A 19,379-nucleotide genomic window follows, 5' to 3' on the forward strand; every position below is an offset into this window, starting at 1 on the left:
ACCTTTGGTCAGCACTCCACTTTGCATAGTAGTATAAAGTAAATGCAAACATGCCCTTCCTCGCCTGGTGATTGATTCAATTCTATTCAATAAGCCAATAGAAGAGCAGATTGTGTCCAGCGCCGGGTCTGGAAATACTTTTCCTGGTTTGTTTGAATGTTTTTTTTTTCCCCAACAGGTCCAAGTCACAGTGGGAGGTATTTATTTAATACAACTTGTGACTTGAGATTTAAATACTCGCAATAAAGTGTAGATATTTTAATTTTGTGGCACGACGTGCTAAAAAAAAGAAAAAAAAAAAAAAATGAAGCCATGTTGATGTTGTTCCAACAATGAGGAAGTGAAATACTGAATGAATGAATGAATGAATGAATGAATGATTGTGCTACTTGAGTGTGTGACCCCCAACCAGTGGGGGCTGAAAACACCGTCACCCTCCACAGCGCCACACTGCAAAAACTCTAAATCTTAGAATATTTTATTTTACACTTTTTACTGCTTTCAGCATTTTTTCACTTGGAAAAATCTGATAGTGGAGCAAGTTTTTCTTTCTTATAACAAGCACAAAAAACGTGTTTTCACTGGCAGATTTTTCTACTTATTTCAAGTGAAAATTAGTTTGAAACAAGTGAAAATGATCTAAAAACAAGTTAATTTTTAGGTGATGAGTCTTATTTTAAGTGAAAAGAGATTAGTTTTGACTAGAAATGAGACATTTTGACAAGAAATAAGACAAATATTCTTGGAAAGATTTTGAGTTTTTGCAGTGCAGCGGCCGCTGTGCTTCCAAAACACAAAAGACTTCCCTTCATTGACGTGGACGCACTAAAGGCAGCGGCCCATTTGGATCTAGCCAATCTGTGCAAGTGTACTAAGTCTTGGGGGGTTGGGGGGGGGGGGTGCAGACTGTGGGCTCTGGCACGACAAACCTCTTCAAACAACAGCAACACAACTCACTGACAACACTGCAAAAACTCAAAATCTTTCCAAGAATATTTGTCTTATTTCTTGTCCAAATGTCTCATTTCTAGTCAAAACTAATCTCTTTTCACTTAAAATAAGACTCATCACCTAAAAATGAACTTGTTTTTAGATCATTTTCACTTGTTTCAAACAAATTTTCACTTGAAATAAGTAGAAAAATCTGCCAGTGAAAGGAAGTTTTTTGTGCTTGTAATAAGAAAGAAAAACTTGCTCCACTATCAGATATTTCTACTTTTTAAGTGAAAATATGCTTGAAAGGAGTAAAAAGTGTCTAAAAACAAGTTATTTTTCATGTGATGAGTCTTATTTTAAGTAGAATGAGATTTGTTTTGACTAGAAATGACATTTTGACTAGAAATAAGACAAATATTCTTGGTAAGATTTTGAGTTTTTGCAGCTCTGGAAGTGTAACACAGCTGCAAAGTCTCAGCTCTCAGATCCTCTGCGGTGCCATTACAGTACATACACAATATAAATACTATATAGTATATATATAGTATCATAATGTTTTATAGTTTACATCATTTCTGATTACCCAAGTGCTGTGTCTAACTACAGTATAAAAACATTACACATAAATACATTCCCTAATATCAGAAGTCTTAAAGTAATATAAGAAAAAAAAGAAAAAAAAACACTTAAAAATAATAATTAGTGCAATAAATGCAACAATAAAAAGGTAGCCAAGACATTTTGGTCCAATGGAGCTAACCAGCCTCCAACACTGCACAGGAGATTTTTTTTTTTTACAGACCTCTATCATCATCACGTGTCCCGACTGTAACGAGCTGCGTCCTCTTATGGCTAATAAATCCTTGTTGCACGGCCACTCGTCGTCTCATTAAGTCTTCATTCATTCGCTCTCATGTTGGGAAAAAGGGAGAAATGCTACATGCTACATGCTACACCTCCCGGAAATCTGCTGAAACGCCGCAGTTTTTAGTTTTAAGTAACACGATCACTATTCAGCCTGCACGCACAGCGACGACGACGATGACACTTAAAACCCTCAGGTCAAAAACTAGTGCATTTAAACAAAAGCCTTCGTATCCCCCCTCCCCCTCCCCCTCTAACCACAGCAAAAAAAAAAAAAAGTCCTTCACCTTCAATGTAAAAACTAGAAATACACTTGTGTGTGTGGCTGAGTTTGCTCTCTGTGATTAATTTTGGCTTTCAGCTGAGTCTATACTCTTCTTTCTTTTTTTTAAATGTATATATACAGTATATGTATATACTCTCTCCGTCTTGTTAGTGTGAATTGTGCCGACTTTTACAAAATGTAGTACACCACACCGTGACTGGAAATACTCAAGATGCTCAACCTCAACTTCTTCCAAACACAACAAGTCACCAAAGTTGAATCCATCACCATCACTGTTGTGAGGGAAGAAAAAGGCACCGGGGTTATAAAATAAAATAAAATATGAAGCTCTGAACTGAACTTCTGCTCCTCCACATCGACACGTGTTCAGAGGAAGCGACAACAAGAGCTGAAGATGTGACAGGAGGAGGAAAGCGTCACACTTTTTTGATTTCTGGGTTTTCCACAGTGAAGGAATGTGAGAAATGTGTGTGTGTTCAGGCTGGAAATGTACGATGATGATGAGCCGAGGATGATGATAGACACGTCCGACAGCGCTGCAGCAGCGTTCCTGTTCCTTGCGATGGAGCTGGACAGTTTTTCCCCATTTTTTTTCTTATTAATGGCAAACTCTTCTTCTCCAGAGGTGGTTGTTGGGGTCAGATGAGGATCTCCACCATGTCGTTGTCGACTTCCTGCTGGCTGGATGGTGTCGGAGCGGGGAGCGGCGGCGGCTGAGGGTGGGACTGGACCGGGAGCCTCCTCTCCAGGGTGCTGCTGTGAAACATGGACACATCTACAGAGACAGAGAGAGACAGAGAGAGAGTTAAGTCATCTACTGAGAGAAAAAAGAGCCACTGCTGTCGAATGAGGAAAATATGTTTGTGCGCCTGTCAAAAATAACATTTGTACATTTACGTTTCGATGGTTTTCAGTCGTTATAGTTGCGGTAAACGCATACGCATGGATCTAATTAACGCTGGCTTTTAACACGGATGTCAATTTGTGTGATATCCATTGTTAAAAGCTGCTGTGATGATCCATGCGTTTTACAGATTTTCATTGAAAAAAAAAAAAAAAAAATCCATGCATTTACCGCGACTACCAAAACCATGGTAACATAAACATAAAATTCCACCAGAAGAGCAAAACCGGCTTACGTTTTTGACGTTCGGAAAAAAGTGGATATGTATAAAAAAAATAAAACTACTTTCATAATGTAGTAATTCGGTTACTAATGCAGTTACTTTGGGGGAAAGTAACTACAACATGCCTAACTGGTTCTAAGGTCTTTATTAATCACTGAGTATCTAACTGCCTATGGTATTGGGAAATGTTTGTGTTTACCTGAATGAGTGTGTGTTGATAGAGTTGATTAACCTCAGCTACAGTTCAAGCTGCTTGGAGAACAATAACCATTTTTGATAGTATACTATGATTTATCATATTGAACCTTTGTAAATATTTTCCTTTCAAAGGCCTTTATTTTGGTTAATTATTTTGGTACTAAATATTACCTCACTTTAAAGTTTCTGTATATATATATATATATATATTTTTTTTTGTCAATACACTTTACTCTCTTTGCAATTCAGTCGTGTGCGTCGTTAATTCTCCGCAGCTCCTGAGTCGAACCTCCTTTTCCTACTAGTCCACCTACAGGTCAATTTTGGTATTCTCTTATACCAAAAAATATAATCTGTTTTGTATCTTAAGTGCTACACTTGTGTGTGTGTTGATGTGTGTGACCGACCTGCGATGCGGTCTGGGATGTAGACGGGGCTGGGGCTGGACAGGCGTGCGGGCAGCGTCATGCTCTGCAGCGCCGGCGTGCTGGGCTTGCTGCTCTCCTGACTCTGACTCTGACTCTGACTCTGGCCCTTCTCCGTCTGCGTGCAGCTGTCCCTGCTGCCCGTCTTCGAGTGGCCGGCCGTCATGGGGGTGGAGGGCAGCACCGGGGACGGGGACGAGGAGATCGACTCGGTCCTCAGAGACTCTGTGCGATACTCTGGACCCAGCAGAACCCCTGGAGAAGCAGCGTGAGAAGAAGAAAGCAACACAAGAAATATTAATCATCATCATCCACATGCTGACAGTCGCTACTAGCGCCCGTCAATCAAAACACTTCTCCACCATTAGTCAGCGTTATTTATAGAGCACATTTAAAAACAACAAATGTCAACCTAAAGTGCCTCACAATTATGTGCAAAACAAGAACAAAAATATAAAAAGAGACAAAAAGACAGAGAGAAAGAACATTTAAAAACAGTGGGTAAAATAAAATAAAATAAAAATCAGAGGATGATGGAGTTGTTATACTATGTCGAATCAAATGCTATAGATAAGAGATGGGTGTTTAGCCGTGTTTTGAAGAGTTCAGCAATATACTCAGGTGCTAGTCCATGAAGTATCTTAAAGGGATAGTTTAACATTTTGGCAAATTGGCCCATTGCCATAATCCCTACAGTCATATAGCAGTAGGTTCGTTACCTTTAATTGTCAGTGCAAGCTATTTTTAGAACGGCGGAGCAGAGCCGTGAGCTGCTCAGAGCTACGCTACGGAGGCTCATGGGATTTCTTGGTTTCCCTTCATCAAACTCATCAAATACACAATCCAACAACTCCACAACGCTCTGGTGGACAAGTTGTGACCTGCACATTCACCACGCTATGAGATAATAACACAACGTTACCAGACAGAGTTGTTTTAGAGGTAAATACAGAGACTGCTTGATGAAAAACTGTCCCTGAAGGCAACGCGCATCAGCCGTTTTGCATGAATTTCCCTCTAAAACAACTGTGTGGTAACGTTGTGTTATTATCTCATAGCGTGGTGAATGTGCAGGTCACAACTTGTCCACCAGAGCGTTGTGGAGTTGTTGGATTGTGTATTTGATGAGTTTTAATGAGGGAAACCAAGAAATCCCATAATGAGCCTCCATAGCGTAGCTCTGAGCAGCTTGCGGCTCTGCTCCGCCGTTCTAAAAATAGCTTGCACCGACAATTAAAGGTAACGAACCTACTGCTATGACTATAGGGGTTATGGCAATGGGCCAATTTGACAAAATGTTGAACAATATATTTCTAAGTCTTTGATGGACAGGAATGATTTGAGTTTGGCGAATAGATCTTAGATGGAAGAATTCAATTCAAAGAACTTTATTGTGTGTTTCTTCTTACCCAGGCTGCCCTTCCAGCTGGTGTCCTTGTTGCGCTCCTCGGTGATGGGGGAGCTGCTGAGTCCCAGGCTGTGGGAGAGCAGCCCCGAGCCGCCGCCGCCGCCGGTGTTGGAGATGGACATCAGGGACTTGGAGGGTCTCATGGCGGACGGCAGGTCCGACTTGATGGGCTCCTTCCTCGACCGCTGGTGCAGCACCTTGATCATGGCGTCTTTCTCTATGATCTGGGCGTGCAGGTTCTTTATCCTGCAGCAGAGAGAGAGAGGAGCCACAGTTCACAGCCTGTTGCTCATTTCTCTCAACGGTTTTCATCATCGGATTACATCGGATCACATTAAAGTGCCTCATGTGTTTGTTTATCTCCTGTATTGTCACTGGGAGTTCAGGAGAAATTATTTCCTCATAGCATCTTCAGTCAGTTATACTGTTTAAAGGGATAGTTCACCCACAATTCAAATTTCACTCATTATCTACTCCCCCTCATGTGGACTAAGGGCTGGGAGAAGTTTCAGAGTCCTCCGTGGCTTCTCTGAGTTACAGGGGGTCTCGGCGTAGCAGTGCATGTCCATATAACGGTTGCAAATGGATACCAACTGTCTTCCTAACAAAAAGACACACCAAAAAACATCCAAAGAGATAATGAGTGCAATTTGAATTTTGAGTGAACTATCCCTTTAATGTTTTAAATGAAGGAGTATATTTTTGTTATTTCATATGGAGGTAATTAAAAACACACAGATGTTTAAAAAGGAACTGTATATGTTTACATAACGGACCCAATGTTCTCCGCTATCAGTGGTGTCAGGTTGTTTTGTTTTGTCGGTATCGAGCCCGGTATGATAGAAGAAGAGAAGAATTAAGTTTCCTTAACTCCGTTTAGTTAACAAAGCCAAGGAGTTACATTTATTTATTTTTATACATATATTATTGTTGTTTATATTGTGCTTTGTAACCTTCTATGTGTGACATGAAGTTAACTTTATCCAGTTCTTATGGCAGTTTCCCCAGCATGTTGCATAGGAAATAAATGCCTGTGACTTGAAGAACGACTTGGGTGATGATTGACTGAATCTTGTGCTGTGATGTTACTGTAATAATCACTGAGGTGGATTTGCTCATTAAAAAAAAAGAGGCTGCAACAGACGACACACCTCACATTTTCTCATGAATGAGAACAACAGGCAAAGGGACAAATATGAAACTGGAAAAAAGAGGAAACAAATAGATACGAGGTAACGAGATAATCAATAAGTCAGTGCTAATAACAGTGGATTATTCTTGCTCTTGTTCTTCTTATTTGCCTATCTGAGGCTGCCAGCGGTGGAGAGAAGCTTTACCTGCTCTCCATGTCCAGACAGCGGCGATTGGCCATGAGAATCTCTTCTTCTTCCTTCTGGATTCGAGCCTCGACCGACGTGTCGTAGCTGCTGCTGGGAGAGTGGCAGATCATCGTGGAAGACGTGTCCCTGCCAAACAGAGAAACAGCAAACAGAGCCTCGCGTTAGACTGCAGCAGCTAGTTCACAACAAACACAGGAACCAGAGAGAGATTTTAAAAATGTTTGTATTTCATGTGAATGGGTGAATGCGATGTAAAGCGCTTTGGGTATCGTTACAGGTATAGTAAAGCACTATATAAATACAGACCATTTACCATTTACCATTCATCCACAAGAGAAAAAAGTTCAGCAGACTTGTCAGGTCATTTATAAACCACAACCTGCCCATGTCACAACCACTGTCCCTCTGAAAGGCCAAGTGGATCTCATAGTCTGTGGTTTAATTCACTAAATCCAAACCAATAATGATGCTGAATAACTGTAATAATTATAAATAACACATTTTTCAACAACGACTGAAATGCAGAAGCTGCTTGTGATGAAATCTGCCTCTAAAAAAACTAAAATCTAGGATAGCTGTGTGCTAATTGGTGATTCATACTGATAATATGGTGAATAAGGGTGTCACGATTATCACGATTATTATGCATTAATTAATTTCACAACACTATGAATGTGTAAAATCAAATATAGTAAAAAAATAATGACATTACTCATTGTTTACACAAAATATTTCAAGTATCTATTAATATATGACCAATTATTAACCCCCCGGGGAAGCGTTTGATATATTCAGGTCATGTAAATTGTCATCTATACCAAATGTTTACATATCGTTTTTTGTTTTGTTTTGTTTTTTTTTTAAATACAAATGACACTAACATTTAATTTCCTACCAATTCAATGTTACATTAGTTAAATGGACCAGTATCTGTGCATTTACCTTTATTTTGGCGCAACACCTGCCGATACGGTTCCCACATAATCTTTTTTGGGAAGTGACGGTATTTAGGAATCTTTACGATTAATCAATTGTGGCGTTTAATACCGCGATTAATTGTGAAAACAAAGTAACAAGTAATCGTGACTTCCCTAATCCTATATCCTATAACACGTATGCACATGTCATGTACCTCTGGGTGGCAACAGAGGCTGCAGCGTCCAGGGCGAACTGCCTCATCACGCTCTCCTCCAGGTATTTCTGCTCCCACTTGGTCATGTCGGCCTCCAGAGCCAGAATACGCTCCTCCTTCTCCCTCAGGTGCTCCATCAGCACCGTGGCGTTGTACTCGGACGGGGCCGCGCCACTGTTCTGAGAACCGCCGCTCCGCTACGAGAGAAGAGGAGGAAGAAGAAGAAAACACCAGTAGAGGTTAAAAATAAGAAAAGGAAAGGATCTAACAGGGAATAAGTTGAATCAAATGTGGAGTTAATGCTGTAGCAGGTGCTCAGAGGGAGAATCTGTAGATTTTTACACCTTTTCTCTGGTGAGTGTATCATATGGTTTTGAAGCACCAGGACTCAAGAACGATTTTTTGTAAAAAATAAAACACACCAGCAAAGGGATAGTTCAACATTTTGGCAAATTGGCCCATTGCCATAATCGCTATAGTCTTAGCAGTAGGTTCGTTACCTTTAATTGTCGGTGCAAGCTGTTTTTAGAACGGTGGAGCAGAGCCGTGAGCTGCTCAGAGCTACGCTACGGAAGCTCATGGGATTTCTTGGTTTCCCTCATCAAACTCATCAAATACACAATCCAACAACTCCACAACGCTCTGGTGGACAAGTTGTGACCTGCACAGTCACCACGCTATGAGATAATAACACAACGTTACCACACAGAGTTGTTCTAGAGGGAAATTCATGCAAAACCGCTGATGTGCGTTTCCGTCGGGGGCAGTTTTTCATCAAACAGTCTCTGTGCAGGTCACAACTTGTCCACCAGAGCGTTGTGGAGTTGTTGGATTGTGTATTTGATGAGTTTGATGAGGGAAACCAAGAAATCCCATAATGAGCCTCCGTAGCGTAGCTCTGAGCAGCTGGCGGCTCTGCTTCGCCGTTCTAAAAATAGCTTGCACCGACAATTAAAGGTAACGAACCTACTGCTATGACTATAGGGATTATGGCAATGGGCCAATTTGCCAAAAATGTTGAACTATCCCTCTAATAATTGAAAATATAAAAACATATTCACTGTCTTTTGACTCTGTGTTTGGTCTCCACCAGCTCCTCTGCTGCTGAATGCTGCACTAAGTTCACCAGCTGACTGATGAACAGTTACTGATTGTATACCAATCAAGTTTACACCGTCCTGGTGTTTTACCTGCTGCATGCGTAGTGACTCCAGTTCTCTTTCCAGTCGGGTCCGGAGTCGGTGCTCGAGTTGTTCTCTCTTCTCACAGGCGGCCTGGAGCTGAGCCAGAGCCTGCTGCATCCTCTCCACCTTCTCCACATAGACCTGCTTCTTCTTCAGCTACACACACACACACACACACACACACACACACACACACACACACAGAAACAGAAAGAGGGAAATATTTACGTCATGGTAAAACAGGACAAAAAAAAACTTCAAATATCAAACACACCCAGGTTTTCATAAAGCACTGTTACAGGATCTGGTTAACTGTTACCACAGATGTTTTTTTACTGCGCAGCAACACTGTGGTGTGTGTGTGTTATAAGATATGGAGGACTGAGTGGCTGCAGCTGAAAAAGGCAGAAAACACAGATGCCGTCTTATTCAGACCAAGGGGGCAGTTGTCGGTCTGAGAAGTGAAGCTCACTTCCGCATTCAAAAAACTGCAATCCCCTGGGCTTCCTCTGGGGGCTGGTGTCAGAAAGCAGCATTTCTCCATAGACCCCCATGTTAAAATCGCCGACTTTACATCCTCAATAAACATGATCAAAGCCTGGTGTCAGAACGTTTTTTGGTCTCAATCGATAGTTTCTACCCCCGCACACGCTCTGAGGGGGGTGAAATTTTTTTTTTAACTCTACCGTTTTACTGTTATTAGGTTATAACTCTGGCCAATTAGGGCGCGGAAACGTTGAGTGACAGGTCCGAGCAGCTCCGTGGACAGCTGCTTCGAGGCCAGTGGGCGGGTTCTCGGCCGGCCAATCCAACATGGCGCTGTCCAGGCCGCCATATTTGAGTCACAAAAACGACTCCCCAAAACCATTGGGTGACGTCACGGAGGCTACGTCCATTCCTTTTACAGTCTATGATTCAGACCCTAAAACCAATCTGAACCTAATAACCGAGATATTACATAGAATTATTAAAGTTTATACAACAGTTACTTCCGACCGGTCCCAACCGAGCAATTTGATTGGACAACGAGACATTCCATAGTGCTGATATACAGTATAACAGCACTGGGACTTTTCACAGACATAATCACTCCGCTGTTCAGCTGGACAGGAGCTAAGTCAGAGCCAGGCTCCCCATACAGGAGCTGCCCCATCTCTCTGCTGCTGCTGTTGCTGCTGCTGCTACAGTTATAAACGGACCTGAACATTAAAACCTGGACCTGACCTGGTCCGTCTAATTGGCGATAAATCTCTACTAAACCCGGCTGGGGAAAAAATCACCGCGGGGGCAACTACGTTTTGACGGTGATGTGTTTTGATATTAGCGTTAGCTGTTGTTAGCCACGTAGCTCAGCTACTTAGCTTCAACTGTGTTTATATTGATTACATAGATGATAAACAAATGTAATATGGTGTCGATAACGTCTCTGTGTCTTCACGCTGGTCCTGTTGCTGCGGTGCTGATCAGACACGGGCTCAGAACCAGAACCAGCACTGGAAGCAGCTCGGTGGAGAAGCTTGTAGCTAGTAGCAAGCTAGTATGAAATGTTTATGTGTTGCCTGGCAACAGCCTTGTCTCCCTTCCAGTTGCAGAACTATTTCTGTTGGCGGAGCCAAATAAATGATTAAATAAACAAACAAATCATAATCTCTTGTAGTTTATTACTGTTCTAAAATGCGCTCGTAGCACTGTTGTATAAAAGCAATATCACACGAGAGGGAGTGCTGTTGTACTGTATATCAGCACGGTGTGATTATCTGCGGCACTCGGCCTGCGGCCTCGTGCCTACGACCGAATCACAGCCGTGCTGATATACAGTACAACAGCACTCCCTCTCGTGTGATATTGCTTAAATGACAAAGAATTTCCTTTTTTACCCGGCACAGCTTTTACTGCAGTGGTCATGTGATGCCATTTAGCCAATCACTGCACCTCTTTTTTGGTTATTTGAGCATAAACACTGTCACATCTCTTATTGATTGTTTTGAAAGTACTTAATTGTTGCCCCCTTTTTTTTGGCTTTTAGGTTGCCTTTAACATCTGGCCAGGGACAACTGACGAAAACTAGCCTTGTTGGCTAACTCTGGCCCACTTACAGTGTTTCTTTTAACTCTGTTGATTAGTGGTGCACTGTCCCTATGAAATAAACTAATAAATGAAATTAAATGAAATTGAACAGAAATATTCAACCATAAAAAAATACTCGGCCTCATTACAGACTGTTAACGAAAACGATCCCAAAACTAAACTAAAGTTTACCTACTGTGTGTCCAAACTAATACACATCTGCTGGACAGATTACAGATGACACACTTCTTTAGAGCATATCCAGGGTTTATGTCTCCGCTGAGCAGGAGAGAGACCGCTGCTGCTGCTGCTGCTGCTGCTGCTGCTGCTGCTGCTGCTGCTCGATGGACTGATTAAGATTAAAGTGAATTCCTTCAGAAGGGAAAGAGAGGAGGGGATGAGGACAGAGCGAGAGGAGAGCAGAGGAGCTGAGAGAAGCCAGGCGGCCAAGAATCTGAAGACTCTTTCATTTTTTGTGGAGAATGACGGAGCAGGAGGAGAAAAGCTTGCGACTCCTTTTGTTCTGACAACAAGCAGGCGTTTTGTGTCAGAGAGCCCAGTTTCTGGACCGGTGCCAAACCGTTTCCTGTCCTGTACGAGACCTCAGTTACAGCCCCTCACCTCCCCCACTATTGCCCCCCACCTCAAAAACATAATGCCTCCAGCCACACACTGCAAAAACTCAAATATCTTACCCAGAATATTTGTCTTATTTCTAGTCAAAATGTCTCATTTCTAGTCAAAACAAATCTCATTATACTTAAAATAAGACTCATCATATTAAAAGTAGCTTGTTTTTAGACACTTTTTACTTCTTTCAAGCATATTTTCACTTGAAATAAGTAGAAAAATCTGATCCTGGAGCAAGTTTTTCTTCCTTATAACAAGCACAAAAAAACGTGCTTTCAATGGCAGATTGTATCTACTTATTTCAAGTGAAAATTAGTTTGAAACAAGTGAAAATGATCTAAAAACAAGTTTAATTTTCAGGTGACGAGTCTTATTTTAAGTGGAAAGAGATGAGTTTTGACTAGAAATGAGACATTTTGACCAGAAATAAGACAAATATTCTTGGAAAGATTTTGAGATTTTTGCAGTGCAGCTGTCACTGGCACAGAGGCATTAAAAGGTTTGAGGGACAGAGGAGGAAACAGAAGTAAGGAAGGGATGAGGAGGAGGAGGAGAAGGTGACAGAGGGAAGAATGGGAAGCAGAAAGAGAGAGAGAAAAAATACAGAGAGCAGCGGTAACACAAGGACGGAGGAGGGAGAGTGGGGTCGACAGGAGAAATGATTCAAAACAGAAGTAGACAGAAAGCCAGAGAGAGAGAGAGAGAGAAAGACGAGAGGAGGAGGACAAGAAGCAGGACAGCGAGGTGGAGGACTGGGGAATGAAACACACAGATGCCAGAGAGAAAAAGAAAAAGCTCCAGGAGCTCAAATCACAACTTATGATGTGTCCACTGTAACCATGGCGATCATTTGCGAAAGACGAAAACCATCTTGTGCAAATGTTCAAACTTTCTAAACACACGACTTCCTGAAACATCCTCTCTGTGTGTGCAGCCAAGAGATGCGCGTGAATGTGGTGACGTAGGGACGAGGGCGGGGACTGCTAACTCCATCGGCTGACAAGAAGTTAGCCAAAACCACCGGATCGCTTACTTCTGCTTTAACCTAACCTAACTTAGCCTAATTTAACCTAACCTAACTTAAACTCATTTACCTTATTGGTGCATTTTACTTTAGTCTTGGTTTGAAAATCAAAATTGAGCCAAATGATCTGACTTCACTTAACTTACCCTAACCTAAGCCTAACTTAACTTAAAGTCCCTGTAAAGTGAAATTGGAGTTTTGTTTCAAATATATTAAAAGTGTTCGAAATGTATTGATAAAAACATGCAAAAAGACTCATTTCGGTACAGTGCTTAATTTTTAGAGTTTTAGGATTTAACAGTTTCACTTGCTTCAGTGGTCTGACTGACCTTATCCACGCATTTTACTCTAGTCTTGTTTCACTGCAAAAACTCAAAATCTTACCAAGAATATTTGTCTTATTTGTAGTCAAAAATGTAATTTCTAGTAAAAACAAATCTCATTATATTTAAAATAAGACTCATCACATTAAAAAGTAGTTTGTTTTTACACACTTTTTTACTTCTTTCAAACATATTTTCACTTGAAATAAGTAGAAAAATCTGATAGTGGAGCACGTTTTTCTTTCTTATTACAAGCACAAAAATCTTGCTTTCACTGGCATTTTTCTACTTATTTCAAGTGAAAGTTTGTTTGAAACAAGTGAAAATGATCTAAAAACAAGTTCATTTTTAGGTGATGATTCTTATTTTAAGAGAAAAGAGTTTAGTTTTGACTAGAAATTAGACATTTTGACAAGAAATAAGACAAATATTCTTGGAAAGATTTTGAGTTTTTGCAGTGTTCAAATATAAAAGTATTGAGCCAAATGATCTGACTTATCACCTTATCAGTGCATTTTACTCTAGTCTTGTTTTATACAACTGAGTAAAATGATCCATAGTGCATGAATGAGTGTGTGTATTTGTAGCAGCAGCTAAGTCACATTTTGTGCTTTTGCTGAATCACACAGACATGAAACTATAAAAGGAAGTAACAAGGAACTGGTCATGTGCAGCAACAGAAAACACTGACTGATCAGACTGAGAGCTGTTAAACCGTTAAACTGTTTAAACTGCTCTACTGCAGGCAAACCCCCCTCCCCCCTTCCCCACCCCCCCATTCACAGACGACAGCAGTGTGGACATGGCAGCAGCAGCAGCAGCAGCAGCAGCAGCAGCAGCAGCAGCAGCAGCAGAAAGCACATTCACTGTGTCTCTCTCTAACAGATCAGCGAGGACACACTGGTGTCAGATAGCGGGCCAACACCAGGCCAGCGCTGAGGCAGCAGCAGCAGCAGAGACGGAGAAAAGTTTTCCACTAAAGTAAAAACATTGGTAACCAGGATACACAAGCTACTCGCCAAGAATCCAAACAAACAATAAAGTGACCTGATTTTCAGCTTTTCTTCACACGGAGCAGAGAGCGCTCCTCACTCCTTCAAAATAACAAAATCTGAAACAAAATGGTGCGAATTCACAGAAGCAAAAACATAAAGTCGATGTTAAAGGGATAGATAGTTCACCCAAAATTCAAATTTCTACTCATTATCTACTCCCCCTCATGTGGACTAAGGGCTGTGAGAAGTTCCAGAGTCCTCCGTGGCTTCTCTGAGTCACAGGGGGTCTCGGCGTAGCAGTGCATGTCCATATAACGGTTGCAAATGGATACAAACTGTCTTCGCAACAAAAAGACACACCAAAAAACATCCAAATACCTCCATGCTGCTCGTCTGTAATGTCCCTCTTGTATTGAAGCCCCGACATGAGAAATTGTTCCGAAAAAAATTAAATAAGTCTATATTTTAAGCTTGTTTGTAGCTCCCAGTGTTGGGTGTCAATGCAAATCACGCAAGATTTGGACGGACCAGGAAGAGCAGTGCTGGGAGCTTCCGCTACAAACAAGCTTAAAACATAGACTTACTTAATTTTTTTCGGAACAATTTCTCATGTCGGGGCTTCAATACAAGAGGGACATTACAGACGAGCACTATGGAGGTATTTGGATGTTTTTTGGTGTGTCTTTTTGGACGAAGAAAAGTGAGCTCTGTTCGCAACCGTCATATGGACATGCAGTGCTGCACAGAGAAATTTGAATTTTGGGTGAACTATCCCTTTAACTTTGCTCTGAGCTGAAAAGCACCTCGTACTTTCATCTACTGTAAGAAAACCTGTTCGTTCTTGTACATTTTTTCCATTATGTGACGTGTTTTTCAAGTTTCCCTCCAAATGAAAAAAACACACACAAAAAACAAGAAGTCTGAATCATCTCACTACATCTTGGCAACAGTTTACGTTTTTTACCCATGAGCAACAATCATGAGTCTGGTCATTCCTCTTTTCTCTCTACTCACATAAACTCTGCTGACGATACAAAAAAAGAAAAAGAAAAAAAAAGACAGAGAAGATATAATTTCTGATTGAATGAAGTTTGGCGATGTTTCAAATGACTGATTTCTTCCAGGTATTGAGGTTCAAGACGCTGTCACCCCTCCATCATGTCGTCTCATCTACAGCCCTTTAGCTCCACCCACCCTCCAAAAAATCACAGCAAACCTCATGACAACTGACACTGACCTACTTTTTCCCTCTTTGTCTCTTTTGTACTTTCCCTTTCATTGCATAAATGTTATTTTACATCACAGACTGACATCATATCACCCACCACATGATGATGATGATGATCAACGTGCAGTTATGTTTTCTACACTTCTTCATCGATTATTGTCAGAGAAATAATCACGGTACTACGATTATCACGATTATTATGCATTATTAATTAATTTCCCAACACTATGTATGTGTAGAATCAAATATAGTCTAAATAATGACAAAGCTAATTATTTACACAAAATATTTTAAGTATCTATTAATAAAAATGACCAATTATATTCCCCAGAGGAATTAATTGTCATCTTTACCAAATATTATTATTTTATTTATTTTATTATTATTTTTTTTAATTACAAATGACATGCAAACTTTTAAATTCCTACCGATTCAATGTTACATTAGCTAAATGGACCAGCATCTGTGCATTTACCTTTACTTTGGCGCACATTTGTCAAGATGTTTCCGACTTTGTTTTCATTCCGTGTGAGTTGCGCTGATTTGATCTGCCGACATGGTTCTGACATAATCTTTTTTGGAAAGTGACGGCATTTAGGAACCTTTGCGATAAATTAATTGTAACTAAGTAAGTAAAACTTTTTTTATATAGCACCCATCATAGTACGTGTACACAGAGTGCTTCACATTATGTAAAAAAAGACATTCAATCACACAAACAGTATAAAATTGTGGCGTTTGTGGCGATTAATTGTGAAAGTAAGTAATCGTGACATCCCTACTCCTGATAAAGTCTGACAGCAGCTCTATGAATGAACTCAGGATTACACCCGGCTGCTCTTACCTCCTCCTCCAGCTTCACCACTTTGGCCTGAGCGTTGTTAAGAGCCTGGTCTCTAATCTCGATGTGCCTCCTCTGGTCTTCGGTGGTGGAGCGCAGCGCCGCCAGCTCCATCTCCAGCTTCTCCTTCTCACGCAGCGTCTCTTTGTCTGAACACACACGCGCAAACAAACACAAAATTGGTCACAAAGAGTTTGACTTCCTCAGTCAATCAAAGAATTAATGATTAACTCCAACATAGACACTGTTTTGAAACCCCTTAAACCCTGAATTATCAAATAATGGACAGATTTCTAATTCTTTGAAACTTTATAGGACCTTCTGACAAAAAAAAGAAAATAACAACTTATTTTCATTGGTATCATACTTGATACATCCCGCATTTTTAAAATGTATTGCTCACACTTTGTGTTTAAATTTTATGTTTTATACATAAGATTTTCTAGAATAAAAATGTATGATCTCAAAACTTGTATTAAATATGACACACTTGGCGTTAAAAGGTTAAGTTTGTCTTTCTTCTGACTTCACTAGACACTACGGGGACTAAAACTGCCATAAATAATGAATAAATAAATAAATGCTGAAGTAAAAAGCATATTTTTTGTGCATTTTGAATTAATGTATTTTCTAATTAGGTGTAATGAATAAAAAAATAAATGGTTACTTACTAACATAAATAGGCTTTTACTTCAGCATTTATTTATTAACGTGTGTTTTCATTTATTAATTTCTAAATATGGCAGTTTTGCTCCTTCACAGACACAGTCAGTGTTTATGTAACCCCGTCGCACAGTCGTTCTTACCACTGTCACAACTTCCTCCTCGACTGCGATTATAAATATGGACGACACCTTGTGAATGAAAATCTAAAACCGTCAGGTCAGATAAATAAACCAACGCTCCTATCAAACACATCCAGTGTTTACAGCTCAGATGTTTAAAGCTCCAGGCACTGTCGTTGTTCTTGACTGACTCCAGGAATGTGCTGCTGAAAGTACCCACTCTGTTTCCGTGTGTGTGTGTGTGTGTGTGTGTGTGTGTGTGTGTGTGTGTGTGTGTGTGTGTGTGTGTGTGTGTGTGTGTGTGTGTGTGTGTGTGTGTGTGTGTGTGGTACTCACTCTGTGTGAGCAGCTGGGAGATGGTTTTGCGGTTGTCCTCTGAGCCTTCGCACTCTTTAGCAGCGAGCTGCTTATTGGCCGTCTCCATGCGCTCTGTGAAAACACACAACACGAGTGCTCAGAACAGACACACACACACAAAAAAAACATTAACAGGCTGGTAGTGGTGATGACATCACCAAGGTCTGAACATACACAGGGCACGCTGGGAAAACATCTCAGAAGTGTTCACCTGCCTGATCATGATACTGTAAAGACCCCTTCTTGTTTAAATTGCTATAACAACTGATTTGACACATGACACATCATAATAATAATACACATTCAGGGGGTGGTGGGGGGGAGTTAGCATTAGCATTAGCATTATATGAGATTCGGCTATTATTGGAGGAAATACGGTAGCTCCTATGTTCAGTCTCGCTCTGTGCGAGGACATGCAGTGTCTGTCAATTATTACTGTATAACATGACAAAAACAATTGTCTAAATATTCCTTTAACAGTTCTTGTGCTGATATGAGTTTCCTTTAGTCAGATTAATGTTGCTGTTTTGTCATGTTTCTTGTTTTTCTCAATCACTGGAGTATTGCACATATCATTTCACTGCAATGATCTTGTATCATTGTATGTGACAAATAAATTCTCTTAATCTTAATCTTGATCTTGATATCACTAGTTGACATAGTATATTTTCGGAAATCATAGGCTATGATATTGCGCAGATGCACGTGATGCAGAGCCAACAAAGAGCCAACAAGCCAAGTGTGTAATTAATTTCAGTTTCCCTGCAAGTAGTGAATTTTAGTCGAAATTTCATTGAGTCGACCAAGAATTTCAGCCCTAAATAACAATTTATTTATTTATATAGCACCTTCAAAAGCAAAGGTTGACAAAGTGCTTGAACACAAGAGCAGAAACAAAAGTAGAAACACAGGTGATAGCAGAAGAACCTGAAAACAATGAGGCAATACGAGAACTGTATGTATGTAAGATGATGATGCAGTGATGCAATGAAACAATGAAGAAAAAACAACACCACCCTGCTGTCAAAGGATAATTACAGTTTTTTACATTCTGGACCTTATTTCTAGCATAAAATACGATCATTTACTCACCCAGATAACTTTGGTGTCATTACAAGTCGTTCTGATGAAATTAGCTCCAGCCGAGAGCCACGTATATCCGTATAATGGAGTCTACAGGGCAGCAGAATGCAGTCCTCTAAATAACACATTATCCGCGTGTGCGTGAGTTGTTTGATACATAAGGTCAGAGGTCAGTAGGTCAACCTACAGACGCAGAATGTTGATAACAGCTAACCCCGGACTCAGAGGGGAATAGCACTAGTGTATCATAACAAAATATTGGTGAAATTAACAAGTTTCGCGGCAGATAATGTGTTATTTAGAGGCTGCATTCTGCTGCCCTGTAGACTCACATTATACGGATATACACGGCTCACGACTTGTAATGACACCAAAGTTATCTGGGTGAGTAAATTATCGTATTTTATGCTAGAAGTAAGGTCCAGATTGTAAAAAACGGTAATTATCCTTTAACAGCTCCAATAGCTGCACTACAGCCCCCCCAAAAAAGTGGAGCAAAAATATCCTGCAAACATCTGCCACAGCGATGATGATAGAATAAAGAGAGGGAAGCAGGAAGAAGAGACGACAGTAAAAACAGGTGAAAGGTGATTTGTTGGGAGCGGCTCCCAGTGGACCCGAGTCTGGGCTCCGAGCCATGAATGAATGAAGCTTTTCTCTTTCCAGTGTGTGTGCGAGTGCATGTGTGTGTGTGTGTGTGTGTGAGTGAGTGCATGTGTGTGTTATGTTTTGCAAATCGTCACTGAAAGACAGATTAATGACTTCAGTGCCACATCTTCACTGTCCACATTGTTCCACATTTCACTGTGTGTCTTGTGCTTGTGCCTCTGCATCTAAACCTGATTACACTCTGTGGGTGCAGCTGCTTTTGTTTGCTGCTCAGCTGCAGATACTAAAACTTAGTGTTGAAGCTGCAGGACACCGATACAAGGAGACAAGGCCCCGACTGTGGAGTGTGAGTATAATGGATATTTGATACGAAAAGAACCCATTCAGAGCCACAAAACAGCTGTAATCAAACTGAACTGTGTGTTCACATTCAAGATAAGAGACATTTAGACAGTTTTCATTTAAACCACTGTGTCAAATATTTGGCACTTTAAAGGATAATTACTGTTTTTTACAATCTGGACCTTATTTCTAGCA

The 19,379-nt window shown here is 40.6% G+C and overlaps 1 protein-coding gene across 1 annotated transcript in view; it reads right to left on the reverse strand.

Moving 5' to 3' along the window:
• Positions 1-2,724: 2,724 nt before the first annotated feature.
• amot (angiomotin) overlaps positions 2,725-19,379 on the reverse strand; it is a gene marked incomplete at its 3' end in the record, with an annotated part of 36,847 nt that continues 20,192 nt past the window's right edge. Inside the window, exons 6-13 of the mRNA XM_083986408.1 lie at positions 17,130-17,222; positions 16,012-16,157; positions 8,907-9,056; positions 7,717-7,913; positions 6,582-6,710; positions 5,246-5,490; positions 3,819-4,091; positions 2,725-2,861 (exon numbers count right to left, since the gene is read on the reverse strand). Of these exons, the coding sequence (XP_083842534.1) occupies positions 2,725-2,861; positions 3,819-4,091; positions 5,246-5,490; positions 6,582-6,710; positions 7,717-7,913; positions 8,907-9,056; positions 16,012-16,157; positions 17,130-17,222 (1,370 nt within the window). The remainder of the gene's footprint in view (positions 2,862-3,818; positions 4,092-5,245; positions 5,491-6,581; positions 6,711-7,716; positions 7,914-8,906; positions 9,057-16,011; positions 16,158-17,129; positions 17,223-19,379) is intronic.

Source organism: Trachurus trachurus, assembly GCF_905171665.1.
Source record: "Trachurus trachurus genome assembly, chromosome: 14".
Classification (NCBI taxonomy): domain Eukaryota; kingdom Metazoa; phylum Chordata; class Actinopteri; order Carangiformes; family Carangidae; genus Trachurus; species Trachurus trachurus.